Here is a 20117-nt window from a genome sequence, read left to right as displayed (position 1 = left end):
ATAAGTGTATCGTGGCCAGTCCCCACTGCCCAGTGGTCAGTTTCCCCCATCACTCAGTGCCATTCAGTTATTCATTCAGCAAACATGCTTCAGAGCTGTGGTGGCTGGACTAGCCCTCAGGAGTCAGGATGGCACCAGACAGTCTGTACAGGACAGAACAGTGCATTTGCCTGCAATGAAGGGGAGGTGGTGGTGTGGGGGCTGATTTCCCCCATCAGCCAGAGTGGAGGAGGCGGTCACAGACCCAGTGGTCCCTCCAGGTCCTCAGTCCACCAAGCCCTTGAGATCCAGGGTTCTGTGGGGCCCTGAAAAGTGACCCACAAAGACCTTCTCAATGTTAATCAGCTCCCTGACTTCCCCAAAGGGAATCACAACTCCCAGCCTCCAGGTTCCCGTGGGAAGTTCTACCTGGTGTCTACCCATGGTCTGCCCTCCTCCTGCCCCAGACACCCAAGAGGGTGGGCCCTTCCTGACCCTTCCTTTGAGTCCCACCCAGGGCACCCCTCACTCAGCCCCCAGGGTGGGCCAGCCTCACTTTCCCTGATGGTAGGCTGCAACACTGGCTCTGCCTGTGGGGGCTGCACCACAGTCACCTGCTCCTCCCACCCTGTACCCCACCCTGCCCCATCCCAATCCCAGATGCTGCCTCACCCTGCCCCCCAGGCCGGATTTCCTGAGCAGGGTCACTCTGGGAGCCACTGGAGCCCAGTGGCCAATAAAACCCACTGATGCGGAGAGAAAGCCGGTAAAGCAGGTCGGTCACCCACCCGCCGCCGCCGAGGGTGTTTGTTCTGAGCTCCCCCAACTCAGGGCCTGCAGACCTGGGACCTGCAAGCAGTGTGGTAGCTCTGTGGCCCCCACAGCTGTCCCTAACCTGTGCTGGGTGTGGAGGGCGGTGGCCAGGCCAGGCTGCATCCCTAGGCCCACCGGGCCATGTCCATTGGTTCTCTGGGCTCACGTTCCTCCTGGGACTCTCCTGTCCCTGCTCCTCAACAGGCCCTCGGGGTGCCCAGGACTTCGGAGACTGTTCACACTGGCCAAGCCTGGTCCCCAGCTCCCACTCAGACCCAAGGTACACAGCCTGCCTGGAATCGCCCAGAACATCCCACAGGCTCCTCCACCCACTGGGTCCATCAGGCCCTGGGCACACACACTTATACACGCAGATACATAACATGCACTCTCACACACACAGGCACATGCACACAGACTCTCACTCAAGAACACATGTACGCACACACACACAAGCACGCCCACACACTCACATGCCTCATAGGCAGGAACTGGTAAGGGCGCTGCTGGCGTCTGCAGTCCCCACATGGGCACCGCCCTGGGGAGGGAGCTCGGGATGTCAGATCAATTGGGAGAAATTGACCCGGGCAGATATTTCCGAGCCATCTGCTCGCTCGCCAAAGTCATTTTGAGCGGATGCACTTTGAATCTGAACCCAGGGGTGGCCTGACCATGCACTGGGGAAAGGCTGGTTGAACAGGCCTCAGTTTCTCCCAGGGAACCAGCCCCTCCCTGGATGCTGGTCCCCAGGGCCCAGCTGGGGTGGGTTTTGTCACCAGCTCCCGGTGACTCTGTTGCCAGGCTCTGTGGCCGCAACTACCCAGGACAGAGCCCAGGAGTGGAGGAGACTCAGCCTGGGGCCAGGGAGGCAGCTGGGTCCCCAAGCACCCAGGGATGGGAGTAGGGGTCCCAGATGAGCCTCCCACTCCCCTCACCCACCAGCCATGGAAGGAGCAGACACCCCTCACCCCCACCCCACATCCTCCAGGACAAATGCTGATCCTGCCACCCCCAGGAGGTGATGGGACAGCCCCGCCTGTCACTTCTTTTGGCCACTTGTTTACACGCTGCCCGCCTTATCGTCTAAGCGCCCTGCTGCCCACTTCCAGCTGGGTGTTTGCCCACCCCCTTCCCAGCCACGGACGATCCACTTGCTCTGATTTGCACTGGCTTCGATCGGCTCCAGGGACAATATTTGCTCTGGGAAAGAGTCAAACATTTATTCTCTAATTTATTCAGGGAGCGGTTGTCAAACACAAGCGCCCTCATTATGTGATCTCGTTTCCAGGGCTTGGCCTCTGTCTGGGGTCCTTGCCGAGGCCCAGGCAGTGCTGGCCTTCCTCCTGCCCAACACGGCTCTGTGTGTTCCCCGCGCCCTCCTGAGGTCAGCGTCTGGCTCTGCGCAGACTTGGGAAGCCCAAGTGGGCCAGCTGACCCCTACATTCTGGTTCTCCTTCCAGCCTCGCGGAGGCCCAGGCACCCAGGATCCCACAGGCCTCTCCCAGCAAGGCTGGCGGGCATCTTCTCCAGGACCTGTTTCAGAACTGGGGGCGGGGGAAGCCGGCATTTCTGGGGTATGGACAGGACCGCTCTAGCTGCGGACTGGGAAGCAGAATTCTTTGGGGACCTGGCGTTTGCGTACGCCCACGCGGTCTCTCCAGTCTGCTGTTTGCCTTGCGAGGCTGCCCCCCGCCCCCCTCCACTGCTGTCTGGATATTTCCCCTCTTCTGCTCCAGTCCTCCTCCCTCTCCGGACTAAAAGCTGAAGAGGTGGCTGTGGGCTTCTGCGCCCTTGTCTGCCCCTCCCCACACACCCGCCCCACCCGCCCCACCCGCCCTCGGCCTCACAGTTTGCTGGTCTGCATGAGCCCGTTGGCCTCGCAGCTGCGTGCAGGCAGCGTGGCCTCCTGTGGCCGGCCACTGTGGCCAGGCAGCGGCTCAGTGGCCTCCACATCCTCTGTGCCGTAGCCCTTGCGGAGGCACAGAACCTTCCGGAAGCTCTGACGGAAGTTGTCAGAGAGGAAGCCATAGAGCAGGGGGTTGGCGCAGCTGTTGGCATAGGACAACACAACCACGAAGAAGTAGGCACCAGCAGAGGCGGGCTCCTCGGGCAGCACGAAGGCCAGGTTGACAATGTTGACAATGAAGAAGGGTAGCCAGCAGCCCACGAACACCAGCACCACCACCACCACCATGCGTGTCACCTTGCGCTCCGAGCGCCGCCGCGTGGAGCCCACGCGCACACCTGACGCCTTCAGCTTCACCACGATGAGCAGGTAGCAGAGGCAGATGACCAGCAGCGGCCCAAAGAAGCCCAGCACAGACGTGTAGATGATGAAGACGGCGCCCCACAGGCCCACGGGCTCCGGCCAGCTGAGGTTGCAGGTGTTCCAGCCCTCCTGGATGTCCGCGAAGACCACCAGCGGCAGCGACATGACCAGCGAGAAGGTCCAGACCGCGGCACTGGCCAGCTTGGCCACCCGGGGGCGGCGCCAGCGGGCAGAGCGGATGGGGTGGACGACGGCCAGGTAGCGGTCCACGCTCATGACGGTCAGGCAGAAGATGCTTGTGAACTGGTTGATGCCATCCAGAGTCATGACCAGGCGGCACAGCACAGGGCCAAAGGGCCAGTAGGAGATGGCGTTCTGTGTGGCCAGGAAGGGCAGCCCCAGCATAAGGAGCACATCAGCCACGGCCAGGTTGAGGATGTAGATGTTGGTGACCGTCTTCATCTTGGCGTGGCGCAGCACCACGTAGATGACCAGTGCATTGCCGCCCAGCCCCACCGTGCATACCAGCAGGTAGAGCACGGGCACCACCACTGCCCGGGCACCCGGTGAGGGCGCTGGCCCCACCAGCGTCCCGTTCTCACTGCTGCCGCTGCTGGTGGCTGCCGAGGAGGTGTTCCAGCTGGTGGGCAGGGAGGCCGGGAACAGAGGTTCCATTGCAGCCGCTGCAAGCAGGGCAGGGCGAGAGGGAGCGCTGGACGCGTCCTCTGCAAGAGAATGAAGGACACGGAGCGACTGACCTGGAGGGTGTCTCCCGTGTGCCCAGCCCCACCTGCCCTGGGTGGCACAGGATTACCCCACGGCGTCAGGTAAACACGATTACTCATGTTCAACTGGACCAGGAATCACATTAAGCAAATTGTTTGGAAAACAAGCCCAGAGAGGAAGGAGCAGCGGGGCAGCAGCAGTGGGGGCCATGGGCAGGCAGCCCCATGAGCCGACACCGTCTGTCGATACCATGATGGCTCCCAGAGACCCAACCACCCCCACGCCCCTCCCCGCCCTGGCTGCCTCCCTTTCCACTCAGCCACAGCCATCCTCGAGCCTCTGGCTAGCACCCTCTCACCGAGGCCTTGTGGAGTCCTGGGAGTGGACCTGATAGCCCCCAACTTGCAGGTAAGGGACTGAGGACAGTGGGAGTCACCTCCTTAGAGACCTGTAGGGTGGTGGAGTGGGGTGGAGGGATGATAAGGAGGCTGAGACATCAGCCAGACATGGCTAGCCCATGCTAGCCAGAAGTGCAGTGACACCTGCCAGACCCGCTCTCCTGGGTGACCCCAGAGCTGGACTCCAGGTGGTCTCCTGGAACCTCTAGGAGGGTGTCAGGCTTCCCATGTGGCTGAAAAGGCAGACCCAGGCTGCAGAGGTTCTGCCAGCATCTACCAGGCTCTCAAGAACACAGTACCCTGGTGAGCCATGTCTGTGCCATCTCCAGTGAGCCCTGGCCATGTGGCCACGATGAGTTGGTTTCCCTGCCCCCAACGGCTACCCCCTGCCCATAGCATGGATGTCGCTGGGCCAAAGAGATGATCCAGGACATGGCTGCATGAGGGCACACACTCGGGGGTGGGTCCATCACCCCTACCCCAAGGACACCACGTTTGAAGCCCCAGGCAGAGGACCCGGAGTGGGAATAGGCAGATGAAGACCCTGACACACCGTGAACAAGCGAACCCATGACAGGCACAGATGAATTATTGCCTGAGCCACAGGCCAGGAGGACATGCATGTGTGTGGGGGACACTGGGAGGAGGGAGTGTGAAAGTGTATCATCTTGGGGAGTGGATGGAGAGAAAGCCTTCAGCTGTGTGATGTGTTTGTAGAGAAAGAGCCAGGACGCAGAGGGAAATCTTGGCATCTGTGGTTCCAGATGACAGGCACACGTGGATCTGTTACATCATTTTTGGACTTTTCTGTGTGTTTGAGATAGTTCATAAAACTGGTGACACAGAAGAGAAAATAAACACCTCCGTTGATGAGAAGTTGAGGACGGGAAGATGGGGGCTGAACTCTCGGAAAGCACTACACAGGGGATGGGGGCTGGCAGGGAGTCTAAGTGCCTCCAGGGGGCCCGATAAGGGCCTGAGCAGGGCTGGAAAGGGCTGTGATGACCAGCCAGGGTCGGCTGACCCCATGCCCACGAGCCACCTCAACGCAGATGATACTCCAGCAGCTGCCAGGCCTGGACTGGGGACCCCTGGGTTGAGGGGAAACTGAAATCTGGTAGACAATGTGGGAAGCAGAATAAACAATGCTGACAGTGATAGAGAGAAGCCCTCCGCTCCGGATGGGCAGACACACCTGGACGTCCAAATTCATGCTAACTGACCCTGGGAAACAAGACCCAGAAAATCAGCAATAAAAAGGTGGATCAGTGGACTTGTTTCAGGTGAAATAAAGTAAATAAACACTGAAATGCTTAGACACTTTGAAATGTTTAAGGTCCTCAAAAGGCATGGATAAAAATATTATGAAATGAATTTGGCTTCTGTCAAAGAAGTAAAATGAACAAGAGCCTATTTTTGAAAATTACAACTCTTGGGTGTGAAAAATCATCATCTGGGTTAAAAAAAAAAAAGCCCCACAGAAGTCAGGATCAACTGCCGTCTGGATACAGCTGAAGAGAGAATTGGGGGATTGGAAGAGCAGGAGCAGAGGTGGGGGTAGCTGAGGCCACAGGGGCTCCAGCAGCCAGAAGGGAGAGAGAACTTTTTCTGTGTTTCACTGGATTTGCTGCTCTGTATATTGTGACCTAATCTGAGGTGTGTGACCCAAAAAAGGCCACGGTAGGATGTTTGGGGATGACTGCATTTCAAGACAAAGCTGGGTCCCTCGGGCTGAGCTCTGGGCCCTCAGGAAGGGGTGAGCCTGGGTTGGGGTGGAGGCAGGGCAGGGCTGAGCCCATACTCCCCGGTGTTCATTCAGCCTCTGCACCCAGCTGGGAGGAGGGCCTCCTGGGGCAGGCTTGCTCCCTCAGGCAGGATCGGTCTGATGATTGGGGCCTGGCACAGAGGGGGCTCCCTTCACATTTTAAAAAGAAATAAAAGAGGTGAAGGGTAGAGCTCAGTGGGAGAATGCATGCCTCGCATGCACAAGATTCTGGGTTCAATGCCCAGTACCTCCATTAAAAATAAATGAATAAACCTAATTATCCTCCCCCACAAAATAAAAAAAAAATAAAAATAAATTTTTTAAAAGATAAAATAAAAAACATAAAATAAGGTTTCAAGCCCCCTTGAGGCGCTAGTGGGGAATGAATTCTAGGACAGTGGTCTGGAGACAGCCGGGTTAGTTGTACGGGCATCTAGGTGGAGAGTCCCAGGGGCTACACCCTCCCCAGAAAATGCCCAAAGAGGGGCTTTCACGGGGCTGGGTGGTGAAGAATGATGAGCCTCTGAAGGAAGGGGTTAGAAGGGTTCAGAGCACCTGAATGTGATTTTGACTCTAAAGCAGATGAGCACCTTGTCTCTAGGAAGCTCTCCACCACTCAGGGCTCCTCTGAGGCCGCTGCCAGGTCTCCCCACTGCCCAGAACCCAGAGTGGGCCAAGTAGATGGTCGGGGCTCCCTACCATCCCCTGGACACCCCAACTCCTGAGTTAAACTTCAGAGCAGTAAACAAAATTAGGTCGACATGGCTGCACCCGCCTCTTGGAACGTAATTCCAAGCCATTATTCATTCAGAGGCAGCAATCTTCTTAGTTACAGAAATCACACACTCATGGGGAAATCATCCCCTTGGTCTGTTTCCTCTGCAGCTGGGGGATTCAGTGGGGGAGGGTCTGTGGAAGGACCAAAGGCCGACTCTAGCTTTCTCACCCAGATCCCCTCTTCCAGGAAGGGACTGCCCACCCACTGCTGCAGCACAGGAACAGATGCTGGCCCCTGCCCCTGTCCCTGCCCAGCCCACCCCTACACACTCGCCAAGTAGTCTTGGGCAAGTCACGCCACTTCTTTGAACCCTGGATTTCCATGCTAAGTGACCCCTTCAAAGTTGCTGAGCAGAGGAATGAGCTCAGGTGAGCAAGAGGCTGCATTCGGTGCCCGACACACAATAGGTGCTCAATCACTGCTCCCGATCCGCCTGCCTAGGTGGCCAGCGTCTCCTCCCCAGGGCCAGGAAAGTCACCTGCCTGGGGCTCTGCAGAGAAGGGACCAGATGCTCCGCTGGGCCTGGGAGAAGGGAGGAGCCTTGGAGCTCGAGGGCTCCATGCCTGGGGGAGGTACCTCGGCTCTCCAACCCCTTCCAGGCTGGCCTGGTTTGAGGTCAACAAGAGGGAACTGGCCCCCTCCACCCAAGGGCAGCTGTGGAAACCACCAAGGTCAAATCTTGGTGCTCTGGGGCTCATGCCTCATCTGCACAGGGTAGAGGCAGACATTCAGGGATGTCATGACTAAGAGGTCAGGCCCCAGCACCATCCAAGGGCCCCATCCAGGCCTGCCTTCCCCCACCCTTACCCGTGCACACAGCCCATGGAAACCCCCACTCCTATCCTTCCCCTAAATAAGCCCCAATCTGTCCTTAAGGCAGCCTTGGTCTTGGGGTATCCCTTCCCCTCGAGGGGAGAACTGAGGTGGGTGTGGGGGGCTCTGTGTAGCAACAAGGAGGCTGGCCTGGCAGAGGCCCCTCCTCAGGGGCACATCGGGGTCTGCACACCCGGGTCTGCACATCCTGCAAGAAGTTTCCAAGGCCACATTCCACCCCCAGCACACTTTCTTGTGATTCTTAGGAACTAATGGGGGTCACTGTCATTGGTGCCATCAACTACTGTCTGCCTGGGAGGCTCCTTGTCCTCCCCTGTCCTCCCCTCAAGTGGCCACTGTCCCCAGGGTTAGCCACAGGGGCTCCAGGACCTTGCCCTCTCCCAGGACCCCAGGCTGGCTGGAGGACCAGGGGCAGTGGGCCAGGCAGGTGGGCAGGTTAGGGCCCTACCTGGACCCTAGGTGGGGAGATGGCACACAGGTGAATTTCCAGGGTGTGTTCTCCCTTCTGGGGAGGGGGCAAGTGGGCCAAGGTGCCAAGCCCTGGGGAGGCAGGGCCTCTGTTCCTAGCCGGCAGGACAGCACCGCATCTCCTCCCCAATCCAGGAGAAACACCCTGGGAACCCTAGGACCAGGCACTCTGTGTGTGCTGCTGGCAGAACCCTGGACAGTCTTCCCGCAGCCTCCCCTCAGGCCAAAGGGCAGACCTCGGCTCTTGCCACGCCCCCCAACCCCGCGTGCCCCACCCCCTCCCTGAGACTCCTGCTCGCTCGCAATCCCGCTTGCTTCCCAAATCCACCCCAGCCACAGCCTCCCAGCAAACCCTCGCGGGCGAGCCGCCCACCTTTGCCAGCCCCTGGACAAGCCCAGCTGCAGCGCCCACCGCGGGGACTTCGGGCCCAGAGAGGCGCAGTGGGGAGAGCAGGTCCACCCAGTCTCCCTGCGGCTTCTGCCCTGACTCGCACATCGGGTCCAGAGGCCAGCGGATGGCGAGGGATACGGGAACTAGGAGGTCGGAGGGAACGGGGCGGGGGAGACAGAGGAGCAGACGAAAGGGAAGACGATAGACCCAGGGCAGCCGCAGGTGGATCCCAGGGGTGCACAGGGGGTGCGTGGAGGGACAGGGCGACCACAGGTAGGGGACCCGCGGAGGGCCCCGGGGCCGGGGCGGCGCAGGACTGCGCGCAGTGTGGTGAGACTCCCGGAGAGAATAACGGGGATCTGCGCGGGGTCGGGTGAGAGCGGAGGGAAGGGGCGCGGGCAGGGATGCGGGAGTGGGTAAGGGGTAGGGACGCGGCACTCACCCGGGCGGGGCTGTGCCCTCCGGCCCGCGGGGAGCCGCCGAGTGCCTGCGCTGCTGTCCCTTGGTACTCAGGGCTCCAGGCTGGGGCTTGGGGCGCCGGCGGGGAGGCGGGGCGGGGCGAGCGTCGGAGGGAGGTGGGGGTGCCCTGGGCGGGGCAGGGGGCGGGCACTCGACTCCCCGTGAGCCCTACGCCCTGTCTGTGCCTCTTTCTTCCTGAGGCCTCCGCACGTTCGCTCTCAGCCCTTGTCCAGTTGGCGGCAACTCCAATGACATCGGCGCCCCCACCTCATTCTCTTCGGTCCGCAAACCAGAGCTTGGGGGCCCTGACCCCAGCAGGGGTTGGAGGGGACCCGAAGAATCCATCCGAAGTTCTCACTCGGAGGCACGAAGCGCAGGAGGTCTATGCCTCTGATGGGTGGGGCTTCGAGGGAGACATGGGGGTCAAGACTGTGACCAAGAGGCAGCAGGTGGCCCAGCCGGTTGGGTGGGTCACTCCGTGGGGTCTCCCCTTAGCAGGTATCAGAGTCGTCTGAATAGAGGCATCAATACACAGGTTCCCGGCTCTCAGGCCGGGAATGCTGACTCTGATAGTGGGCAGGCCTGAGAATCTGCATTTCTGCCAAGTTTCCAGGTGATGCTAGTGCTGTTGCTTCAGAGGCCCCACCTTGACAGCTTCTGATTTTAACCAGAGTCTAGTACCTGGGCTCTGTCAGGCAGGGAGAGCTGGGTGGGTGGCTGGACAGTCCCTCCCTGGGATGCAGCCCCCAGTGCTCCTACCCTGCCCCCATCTGGGGGAGCTCAGCTCCCAACTGAATGAAATGAGGTGCTCCCGGATGATGGCAAGACCCCCAAGACACCAAGCCCCTTGCCCGAGGGGATAGTGTCATGCTGACCTGTTATATTGGGGTACTCAGTGGGGCTGTGTGCCTGGACCCTTTCTTTTCTTCGTGGTTCTCTGTGATATTACATTTTCTACCAGGATTGTGGCTTATGATTTAATCAAGAAAAAGCACCTAGAGATCCAAACATCCCAGCCCAGAGGCCAGTGTCTGTCTTCATGCAGGCTCCACTTGGGGAGGCTGGAGGCTCCCTGGAGCACAGAGCACCCCCTTCCCAGCCAGACTCCGACTCCCATGCTCTAGAAGTCACCCAGCTCCCCTCCCCCACCTATCTCCCAGCTATCCCCCAGCTCCCCCTACCCCCAAGGACATGAGGCCAGGAGCCAAGTCAAGGAAAAATGGAACCAGGGAGTGGAAAACCACCCCCTAGGGGTGCAGCCCTCCCCCACAGCCCCTCTCAGCCCATTCCATCCACAGGCTGAGGAGACCTGCTGGCCATCCGATGGGCAGCTGCCAGCCTGGCCTGCAGTGGAGGCCTGGCTGCCCACAAAGAGGCAGGTGTCCCTCCTGACGTCCTGCTGGGAACAGTGGCTGCAGCACAACGGGCCTGATGTTGGTACTGAAGCAGGCACGGCCCATGCTGAGGTCCAGTTGTCCCCATGTGCTGGTGTGGGAGGCCTTCTGGGCTCAACAGACAGGACAGGGTGGCCAGCCAGGCCCGGGCTGCATGTCCTGCTTGGCTGGCCAGGTGGGAAGGTAGTCTCGCACACCCTCTGGATGCATTACACACAGAGTTCCCAGTGTTCCCAGGTACCACGCCCGCACTGGGTGATGCAGACGCTGTGCAGACAAGGCTGTATCCCGTGAGCTCCAAGACTGGTGGAGAGGGGGTGATAAACCAAAAAAAAAAAAAAGAAAAGAAAAAATTAACAGAGGCACTTTTAAATTTTGCAGATAATATATGCAGAGGATCAGGGTGACAAGAAAGAGAGCAGTGGGGACAGGAAGGCTGGGATAGACTCTCCAAGAAGGGGCCTGACTCCAGCAAGGAGTCCCCAGGTGACAAAGAGAAGGAACAGCAGAAGTAGTCTCCGCGGCAAGGGGTGTGACCTGACCCCGAGAGTGACCAGAGGGAGGGACTTGGGAGCTGAGGACAATGGAGAGCACTGGATTCATATCCTGAGAACACACTCAGGGGCCACTGCAGCCTGAGCAGTCAGCTCTGGCCTCCCCATGCACTAGCTCAGGGTGTCTCGAGTCAGAGCCAGCAAAGGTCCATGGCAGTGCCCTGGGTCAGGTTGTGGCTCCCCTGTAAGTGGGGTCTGTGACCTCTGGCTCCTAGAGGACCCCAGCCAACCCCAGGCAGGATCTGTTCCCAGCACGATTTGCCCAGGGCTCCTTGGTGCAGGGAAGGCTCTGTTGCCCCCACAAGAAGCCAGCCCAGAAGTATAGGAGGCTCATCCCCTGGGGGGACCCCAACCAGTGGGGGACAGGAGCCAGTATAAAAGTACCAGCCCCATTTTTCTGAAGGACAGTTTGGGGAGGCCACCTGTCCTGGTGGGTTGAGTCCACCCTGTGCACACACCCTCTTAGTCTCACCCTCCCCACTCCTCTCTCTTGCATGTCGGGGTCACCTCTCGAGTTGTACCCCAGACTCAGCCTGTGCTTCGGGGACTGCCAGCAAGGCAGGGAAGCAAGCTGGCACACATGGCTGCACCGTGGTGTGCACACCTGAGCCAAGTGGCCAGGGTGGGAATGCCAGGGGAGCAGGCAGCTCTCATCCCAGATGAGTGGTCCATCTTGCCTCTTGCCCTCTCAGGTCTCAGGTCCCTCCAGGAGGGCTTGGAGCTCTCTACCCAGCCCCCTCCCAGAGGCTGATCCCCTCCATCTGGCTGCTTGCTCTGCTCCAGGTATAGCCTCACCCCTGCTCCCAGCCTGGCTGCTGGCCTGGGATGGGCTTCTGTGCTCAGAACCTAAGGTTGGCCAGCCTGGGACTGGGGTGCCCCGGGGCCTGGCCAGGCAAGTGATGCAGGCCAGGATTTGGGGCTTTAACCAGGCCATGAGCAAGAGAGGGTGATGAGAGGTGGACCCATCATCTCAGAGCAACAGCGTGGACTCCTGAGCACCTGCCCAGGTCTCTAGCGTCCAGTGAAGAGGGGAGAGGGAATGTGTGGGCACCCCGAGTCCTTGCTGAGCCCCCAGTCTGCCCTCCCCACCCAGCAACCAACCACAGCGGCCAGTCTAACCACCCCATTGTGCAGTCAGGCAAACTGAGGATGCAGACAAAGGGCTCGTGTTGGTGAAGCTATGGGGGGGGCCACATCCTCTTTCCTGGGACCCTGTGGGGGGATGAGCCACTAGAGGGCGCTGCACTGGGACATGGTGGGTGCTGGATGTTCTGTCTTGAGGCCCTCGGCCACTTTGGTCCCTTCCAGAGACACCATGATCCTTCCCAGCCGGACCTGGTCCTGGGCCCCTGGGGCTGCGGGAACAGAGCAGCCTGGGAGGATCCTCTAGCCCAAAGGCAGGACCCAAAACCCCCTTGCCCACCTCAGCTCAGTGTCCCCCGGCCCCCCTCACTCCTGGGCCCACTTAGAACTCCTGCTCACCCCGCCCAGGCTGAACCTCCTGCTCTGGGCCCCTCCCCTGCCCAGACTCAGGCCAGGCTCTGGGGGCTGGAAGCTAGGCCCCAGGCCCCTTCCCAGAATCTGCCCCGTGTCAGCTCTTTGCCTTTCTGCCCTCTCTGGAGAGACTTAGGCTCCCCCTTGCCCATACACAGCAGCAGCTTCCCCAGGTAGATCCTTCCAGAACCCCTGTGTGACCTCCCAAACTCCTCCCTGCCCACCCTCATGTGCCGGGCCCTCCGCTCAGCCTCCCGCAACCTCTGGCATCCTCTGGGTTCACGTTTGGTGATAGGCTGTGTTGGCTCAACTCCTGCTATCCAGACCCCAAGGCCCCCATCAAACTCCTCCATCCTCAGTGGGAGGTCACACAGCAGGGACGTGGCCCGTGGGTGGGCAGGTGCTTGGTCAGTTACAGCATCAGGCTGGGACACACCCAACACCCTAACACCTGGGTAGTCTCACCTGGGCCCTCTTGGGGGTTCTGATGTGAAAGGAGAGAAGATGCCCAGAGAGGCAGCCTGTCCACCCCAAGGCTGCCTGCCCCTCCTCTGTCACCCTGGCTCCTGGCAGGCATCCACTAGCCTCTCAGCCCTGGTCCTGAGCCCCAGGAGGATCAAGTGAGGTGAAGCCTGGGGACACTGTGCAGAGGTCACGCCAGTACCAACAAGGAGGGTGAGGATTAGCAGCACTCGGGAGCCATGGCAACAGGACAATGCCTGATGGGCTCCCCACGGATGACTTCTGGACCCCTCCCGCAGAGACCCACCCAAGCTGCAGCTCTGCCATGGTCTGCCAACCCCACTTTCCTGAGGCTGTGGCCAGTGGCTGCTGGACACGACGTTCCCCTCACCAGCCATTCTGCCCCCGCCTGTACTCAGGCACCAGTGCTGAGGCTCCCCGTGATTATTCAAAAACGAGGGAGGCTGACTCCAGTTTACCTGGCAACACCCCAGAGCTGGGGCGGGTCCTGGAGGGCTGTGAGGCACCCTCTGTCCTCCCCCCAAGCTGGCCCTCCCTCCACTCCCCAGATGGGCCTTACTGCCTCCCACCACAGAGCCTTTGCCCCAGCCATATCCTTGCCTGGCACACTCAGCCTCCTTTTTCCCACCTGTCAGCTCAAATGCCCCCTCCTCCAGGAAGCCACACCCCAGCTACCTGCCCCATTCAGGTTGTTTATCCCTCAGCCGCCCACAGCTCCCAGACCACATCCCCTTGTGACATCCATCCTGGCTACAGAAGGTGTGAATGTTGGTGAGTGAGCATCTGCCACCCACCAGCCTGTAGACACCACTATGGGCTTGCGGGAGGCAGGGGGCCTTCTACAGGGGCTGAGCCCCTGGGGAGCTGGGGGCGGCTGGGCTGACCCTCCCGGCTGTGGTCTCAGGCCCGCACTTGTTAAGATGCTGCTTCCCAGCTTTCAGGTTGGGCGGTAGGGTGGGGATGGGGCTTCATCGTAGGGCTCTATGGGCACCGTGCTGTGCTGGGCACCATGGAGGTGCAGGGACAGAGGGGGCCCCAAGACCCAGCTCCTGGTAAAGAGGGAAGGAGGACGAGGAATCTGGGTGCAAGGCCCCCTGGGAGCCTTGGCATCTGCACTGGGGTGAAAAATCGGCCCTCCTGGGAAATCACAGGGACCCTCAGAGTCCTACCGCCTCCAAGGCTGCCCTCCCCTCACCTGCCCCGGTGAGGCCGCGTGCCCGCCCAGAGTGCCTGCCCAGAGCACCCCGACTGTCTGGGCTGAGAGGGGGGCAGGACCCTCTGTTGAGGGGAGCCTGGCCCCTCCCAGGCCTAGTAAAGGAGCTGGAGCCTCAGGTCAGGGCCAGGCAGGTGTGCGCTCCCACGAGTCTAGACCACCAAGCGGAGGGCACTCACCATCAGACATGGATGTGTGAAGGAAGGGGGACACCGGGTGGGGGCGCACCTGTCCGGGCCAGACACAGCTGCCCTGCACACATGGGCCCCTCTGTGGCCCCCAGGGGGCAGGAGAGGCAGAATTCTACAGGTTCTACCTCTTCATCTGAAGTTGGGGAAACAGGCCCAGAGAGGCTAGGGGGCTTGTCTGGATGCAAGGCAAAGCTGGACTTGGATCCCAGGGTCTGGACATCCAGCCCAGGGCCTGGTCAGAATGCCTGCCCTCCTGTCCCTGGAATGGAGGGGCTCAGGCAGGGCCTGGATCACCCAGGAGAGGCCTCCCAGGGTGACTCAGAAGCCCCATTCTTGCCAAAGACTCCCCAGAAGGGGGACTGGTCCTCCTCGTCCCTCAACTCCTCAGGCCATTGCTTATGGGGGCTGTGGGCTCCACCTGCTCAGGGTGGGGAAGGCAGGCGAGGCCCATCCATGCAGGCTGCGTGGCCGTTTCCAGGGCCACCCTGCCTGTGTAAGGAACAGCTGCCCAAAGGGCATGAGGCATCGGGTGCGGCTGTTGGCACTGACTCAGCGGCGGGTGTGAAGGCAGGCCTCCGGGGAGGAGGCGGGCGGCGAGCTTCCCAAATTAGCAGATGTGAAGTGGGGGCTGTTGTTGCTCATTTACATACAGCATCACTGATCAGTGGAGACTCACCAAGTGTTGGCCCTGAGCCCAGAGGTGTTTAGGGGCTGGGACCTCGGGAACAAACATTCTAGCACTGCCTTCCTGGACATAGTGAACAGAGGTTGTCCCTTTTCCTGAGGTCACTGGGAGTAGACAGCAGAGTGACATCCAACCCTGCCCAGTGCCAAGGCCACGGGCTTCCCCAGCTGCCTTACCAAAGGGGTAGGCAGAGATATGGGGGAGATGACCTGTAGTTTGGAGCCCAGGGATGAGGAGAGGGCAGTGCTGGAATGTGGGAGGGGTGAGGATGCTGTGCCCCGGGGGCCGGGAGGTGGTGATGTGGCCAGGCCAAGCAGCCCTGTTCAGGGGGGCAGACTGCATGGACCAGCCTCCCCTGTGGCCCCGGCCATGTTGGTGGGTTTGGGCTGCTGTCCCCTTCCAGCACCCTGAACCCCCATGGTTACGGATGAGAAATGCCCAAAGGTGGGGAGAGGGAGCTTCAGACATGGGGAGCCCCTGGTTGGCAGTGCCTTCCAGGGGTTGGAGACTGAATGTACAAACAGACAGTGGCCAGTCACATGTGACAAGGGGACCCTGACCTACAACGTGCAGCAACCAGGCTGGAAGCCTCCTCCACCCAGAACGGTCAGGACTTGGTCGGAGATGGCAGCTATCCTGTATGGTCCCCACTCCCAACTTGAGACCAGTCAGAGAAAGTCCAGTTTGCCCCCCAGACCCATCACACAGGGCGCCCACCTCTCAGAGCTGCCCCAGCCTCCATGGGACATACCTGCAGCCAGCGGTGGCTGACACTTGCTAAACATAGCAAATTCTGGAAAAACAGCCTCTGTTCTCCGTGGATCTACAGCTGGTTGGTTGGTAAGAAGCACAGGACTTGCTTGCAAGTGGAGGCTGTCTTGTGGGGACTGAGCTCTTATCCTGTGAGTTCTGGCACGATCTCCAGGTAGACCATGTCAGAATCGAGTCAAATTGTAGGACACCCAGCAGGTGTCTGAGAATCACTTGATGTGTAGATACATCTGGTGTCAGAACTGAAGTTTTGAGAGTATTCTGGGAGAAGAAGGGTGTAGGAGAGAAAAACAGGGGTGTTTTCCCTACATACTGTTTGATTCGTGTGGTCACTTACTTGGTTGAACCCTCTGCTCTGGCCATCTTGAAATTCTTAATAATTTGATCTTTGAAACAGTGATTTGTAAGTGACATCTGATGGCACAGTGGTACAAGTGTGGGAGCAGGGGACATGCATGCAATGTGTGTGTCCATCACGACCGGTGTGCATGTAGGACCCATGATGCCCTGAGCACACAATTCTGGACCCACCATGCATGGAGTTCAATAAGACCAGAGCTAGTGTAAGGTCTCCTGGGGTGGCCGTAACAAAGGACCACATACTGAAGGGTCTAACACAACAGAGGTGTGGTCTCCCACAGTCTGGAGGCCAAAAGTCTGAAATTAAGGTGCCAGCAGGGTCACACTCCCTCCTAAGGCTGTAGGGGAGACTCTGCTCCTGTCTCCTTGAGCCTCCGGTGTTCTGGCCAGCCTCAGCATCCCTTGGCTTGTGGCCACATCACTCCAACCTCTGCCTCCATCTTCACACTGTCCTTCCTCTCTGTCCGTGTCTCTCTACATCCTCTTCTGATAACAACAGCAGTCACTGGATGTAGGTCCAAACCCAGGATGAGTGTGAGATCCTGAATCACATCTGCAAAGGCCCTATTTGCAAATAAGGTCACATGGACTTTGGGAGGATCCTTTTCAATCTGGTACCCTGGGTGAGCGCAGGTGAGGGGGAGGCAGCTGACGGGGGAGGCAGCTGACAGTGGAGGGTCCCTGCCCTCTGTTGGAACCGGAATGAAGTCACCAGCGTCCTTGAGACAGGAAGGAAGGGGGCAGGGCACAGCCATTCAAGAAAAACATGGCAATTAACACCGAGGTGGCAGAAAATTCAACTCCCAACAGGCCTTGAGGCCCAAGATGGTGGGAGATTTGACTTCAAGGAGACCTTGAGCTTCATTATACGCTCATTGCAATATAGTAACATGGTGAATGGTACTCCCACAGGGGCCACAACAGTTCTCAGGCTAACCATAAAGGTCAAAAAGTGGGTGGGGGCCCAATTCCTGGGACTCTCAGCCCTTTCCCCAAAAGTAGTTGGAACAGTCCTCCCTCTTGTAAGCATGTGAATCTACCAAGCCCATAAAAATGAGCCACACCACGCCTGGTGGCCTCTTGCTCCCTTGCCTTCCAAGACCTCCAGCACTCTGTCTGTGGAGAGTGTATCTACTGAGCACTCGACCCTCGTACCTCCTGGCCTTTCACTTGCTTTCTGAAACAGCCTGCACTCTGTCTATGGAGTAGGTATCTCTCTGAATAAACCTATTTTCACTCAGTTGTGGCTCGCTCTTGAATTCTTTCCTGCACGAAGTCAAGGACCCGCACTCGACAGGGCACGTCCCAGGGACTCAACCGAGGCCTGGAACATAGCCATCCTCTTGCCCCACATTCATTTTCCTGTATCATCCTGACAACCCACGCAGGCAGGGACCCCATCACATCCTTCCTCACCCATGTTTCTTCCCTACAAGACACCCTGCTACACTGAAATGATGACACAGAAGGAAAGGGAAGAGAAAGCACCCAGGCCTCACCTCCGTCCCATCTCGGGGGTCACAGAGGCAGAGGGCTGCAGAACGTGAAGATCCAGGAGCAAAATCAGAAGAGCTGCCTGAATCTCGGGTGGCTGTTTCCACTAATCTGGTAACAACCAAATGCACATGCGCAGACTCACCATGAAGTACGAACTGGCAATTTGGGTGGTTTCCCTGAAGAGTCTTACAGCTGTACTTACAATGGACATCACACAATACGGAGATGAACGGTAGAGTTCACGTTCATAATTTAAATTTAAAAACTGTTCCCCACTTCAAACAACATTAAACAACCAAACGAAAACACCAAGACAAATTGGCAGAGACTGCAGAGGAAAGGAAAACATCTTCTGTGTTAGGACCATTGATAGAAATTCTCCCCCGATTTTTGAACATAGGCCCTGTGTTCTCATCTTGCTCCAGGTCTGTTCATCCAGGGAAGACGGGAGGGAGGAGGGAACCGAGCACAGACAGGAGGGACCACCGAGAAGGGAGAGGAGACTGACTCGTACTCCTGCCTGGCCCCTGCCCGGCACTGCGCAGGACCTTGGCACATGGAAGAGGTGTTTAGCAAGAGCGAGCCCAGGGTGGGGGTGGATACAGCTCAGTAGTAGAGCTTGCACTTAGCATGCATGAGGTCGTGGGTTCAATCCCCGTTGTCTCCATTAAAAATAAATAAACTTAATTACCTCCTTCCCGCAAAAAAGAGTGAGCCCTGCAAAGATAGCAGAGGGACAGATTCAGCCACAGAGCAGGCTGCACACGCCCCATCCACTGCACCGGCCCCGCAAACCCAGTGCCCCACAAAGCTGGTGGGCAGACCCCAACCAGGGAAGGCCTGCCCCAGCAGACACCAGTCACCTGTGGTGCCTTCCTCCCTGCACTGTGTTCTCAATGCCCAGTGACCAGAGCTATGAAGTCACTGCCTTACTCAGAGCCTGGGTTTAGCTGGAAGGAGATGCTGGGCCAGGAGTGACCACTCCTCTAGGCCAAAATGATGGCCTCAGACCCCAGAGCCGAGAGGAGGCAGGACCACTGTGTCTGCAAAAACCACAATGGGCGGCCAGCACCTGGAGCCTCTCTGCAGCCTGGGCTGAAGTTAATCTCCCCACAGTGCCCTCAGGGACACCGTGGAGCCGGCCTGCAGGTCTCCCATCAAGTGTGATGTAACATCAGTGGCCACAAAGCAATCAACCCAGAGGATTGCGAGAGTGACGTGGGGCACCTGGGGCAGTGATGATCTGCACATCCCGGATCCAGGACAGGGTGACACACACACCCTGGAGGGGCCCCAGGGGGCAGGGTACCTGACAGAGAGTCCTAGGGACTGGGGGCTCCCACCTGAACCTCTCTGGCCAGCCTGTTGTGGCCTGGTTGCAGCCCGAAACCCAGGAACTGGCTCTTTGCCTTTTTTTTTTTTTAATTAATGCACTTTTAGGGTAGTTTTTGTTTACAGAAATGGGAGCAAATGTACAGAGAGTTCACATATACCGCTCTCCACCTGCACACAATTTCCTCTATTATCGGTGTTGCATTTGTGATACATTTTTTACAATGAGCATCACAATGATTGATAATATTGACACATCATTATTAACTAACGTCCATAGCTTACATTAGGGCTCACTCTCTTTGCTGTACATTCTATGGGCTTGGACAAATATGTATTCAGATATGTATACAGATATGTATTCACCATCACATAATCATACAGAATAGTTTCACTGCCCTAAAAATCATCTGTGCTCGGCCTGTTCATCCTTTCCTCCCCCTCAGCACCTGGGAACCACTGATTCTTTTACTGTCTCCATAATTTTGCCTTTTCCAGCATGCCATGTATTTGGAATCATCCAGTTGCAGCCATCTTAAACTGGCTTTTTTCACTTAGTCAAGTGCATTTAAGGTATCTCCCTGTCTTTTCATGGCTCAATAGCTCACTTCTTTTTAGTTCTGAATAATGTATCATTGTCTGGATGGACCACAGTTTATTTATCCATCATCCACTGAAGGACATCTGGGTTGCTCCCAGCCCTCTGTCCTTTTAGGGACCGGAAACGTAACACTCAAATCCCCAAACAGTGCCCTCTCACTGCCCACATGGCCTGGCAGGGGTCAGTTCAGGAATCTACCCTTCCAGAACAAGATTGTTTGGAAACTGCCCTGGGCCCATCTCACCCTTACCAGGCCTGGTACGGAGCCAGGCAAACATCGGGGGTCACAGCTAGTTTTGGATGGCCAAACAGGTCTTGCCCAAAGAACTCTGGTCTTGGAACCTGAGGGGGAGATATGTCAGCTCTCTGGGCAGCAGAGCCCTACCAGCTCCTCCAGGAAGCCCTCCTCCTTGAAGCTCTGTGGCCATCGTGGGCTCGCAAGTGTCAAAGAGCCCATAGTAGGCTGAACAGTGTCTCCCCAAAATTCATGTCCACCCAGAACCTCAGAATGTGACCTTAATTGGAAATGAGGTCTTTACAGATGTAATTAAATGAAGGATCTTGAGATGAAATCATCTTGATGAGGGTGGCCCTAAATCCTTATGAGAGACAACAGAAGAGAGACACAGACACAGAGGAGACACCAGGTGAAGACAGAGGCA

At 58.2% G+C, this 20117-nt stretch overlaps 1 protein-coding gene across 1 annotated transcript; it reads right to left on the bottom strand.

Moving 5' to 3' along the window:
• Window positions 1-2634: 2634 nt before the first annotated feature.
• Window positions 2635-8910, bottom strand: SSTR5 (somatostatin receptor 5). The gene is made up of 2 exons (XM_031447830.2): window positions 8864-8910; window positions 2635-3786 (listed from the first exon to the last, which is right to left on the bottom strand). The coding sequence occupies exon 2, from the start codon at window positions 3734-3736 to the stop codon at window positions 2636-2638; it is 1101 nt and encodes a 366-aa protein (XP_031303690.2). The 5' UTR covers window positions 3737-3786; window positions 8864-8910; the 3' UTR covers window position 2635.
• Window positions 8911-20117: the final 11207 nt, after the last annotated feature.

Source organism: Camelus dromedarius, chromosome 24 (assembly GCF_036321535.1).
Source record: "Camelus dromedarius isolate mCamDro1 chromosome 24, mCamDro1.pat, whole genome shotgun sequence".
NCBI classification, from domain to species: Eukaryota; Metazoa; Chordata; class Mammalia; order Artiodactyla; family Camelidae; genus Camelus; species Camelus dromedarius.
This window is presented reverse-complemented; position numbering and strand designations above follow the sequence as displayed.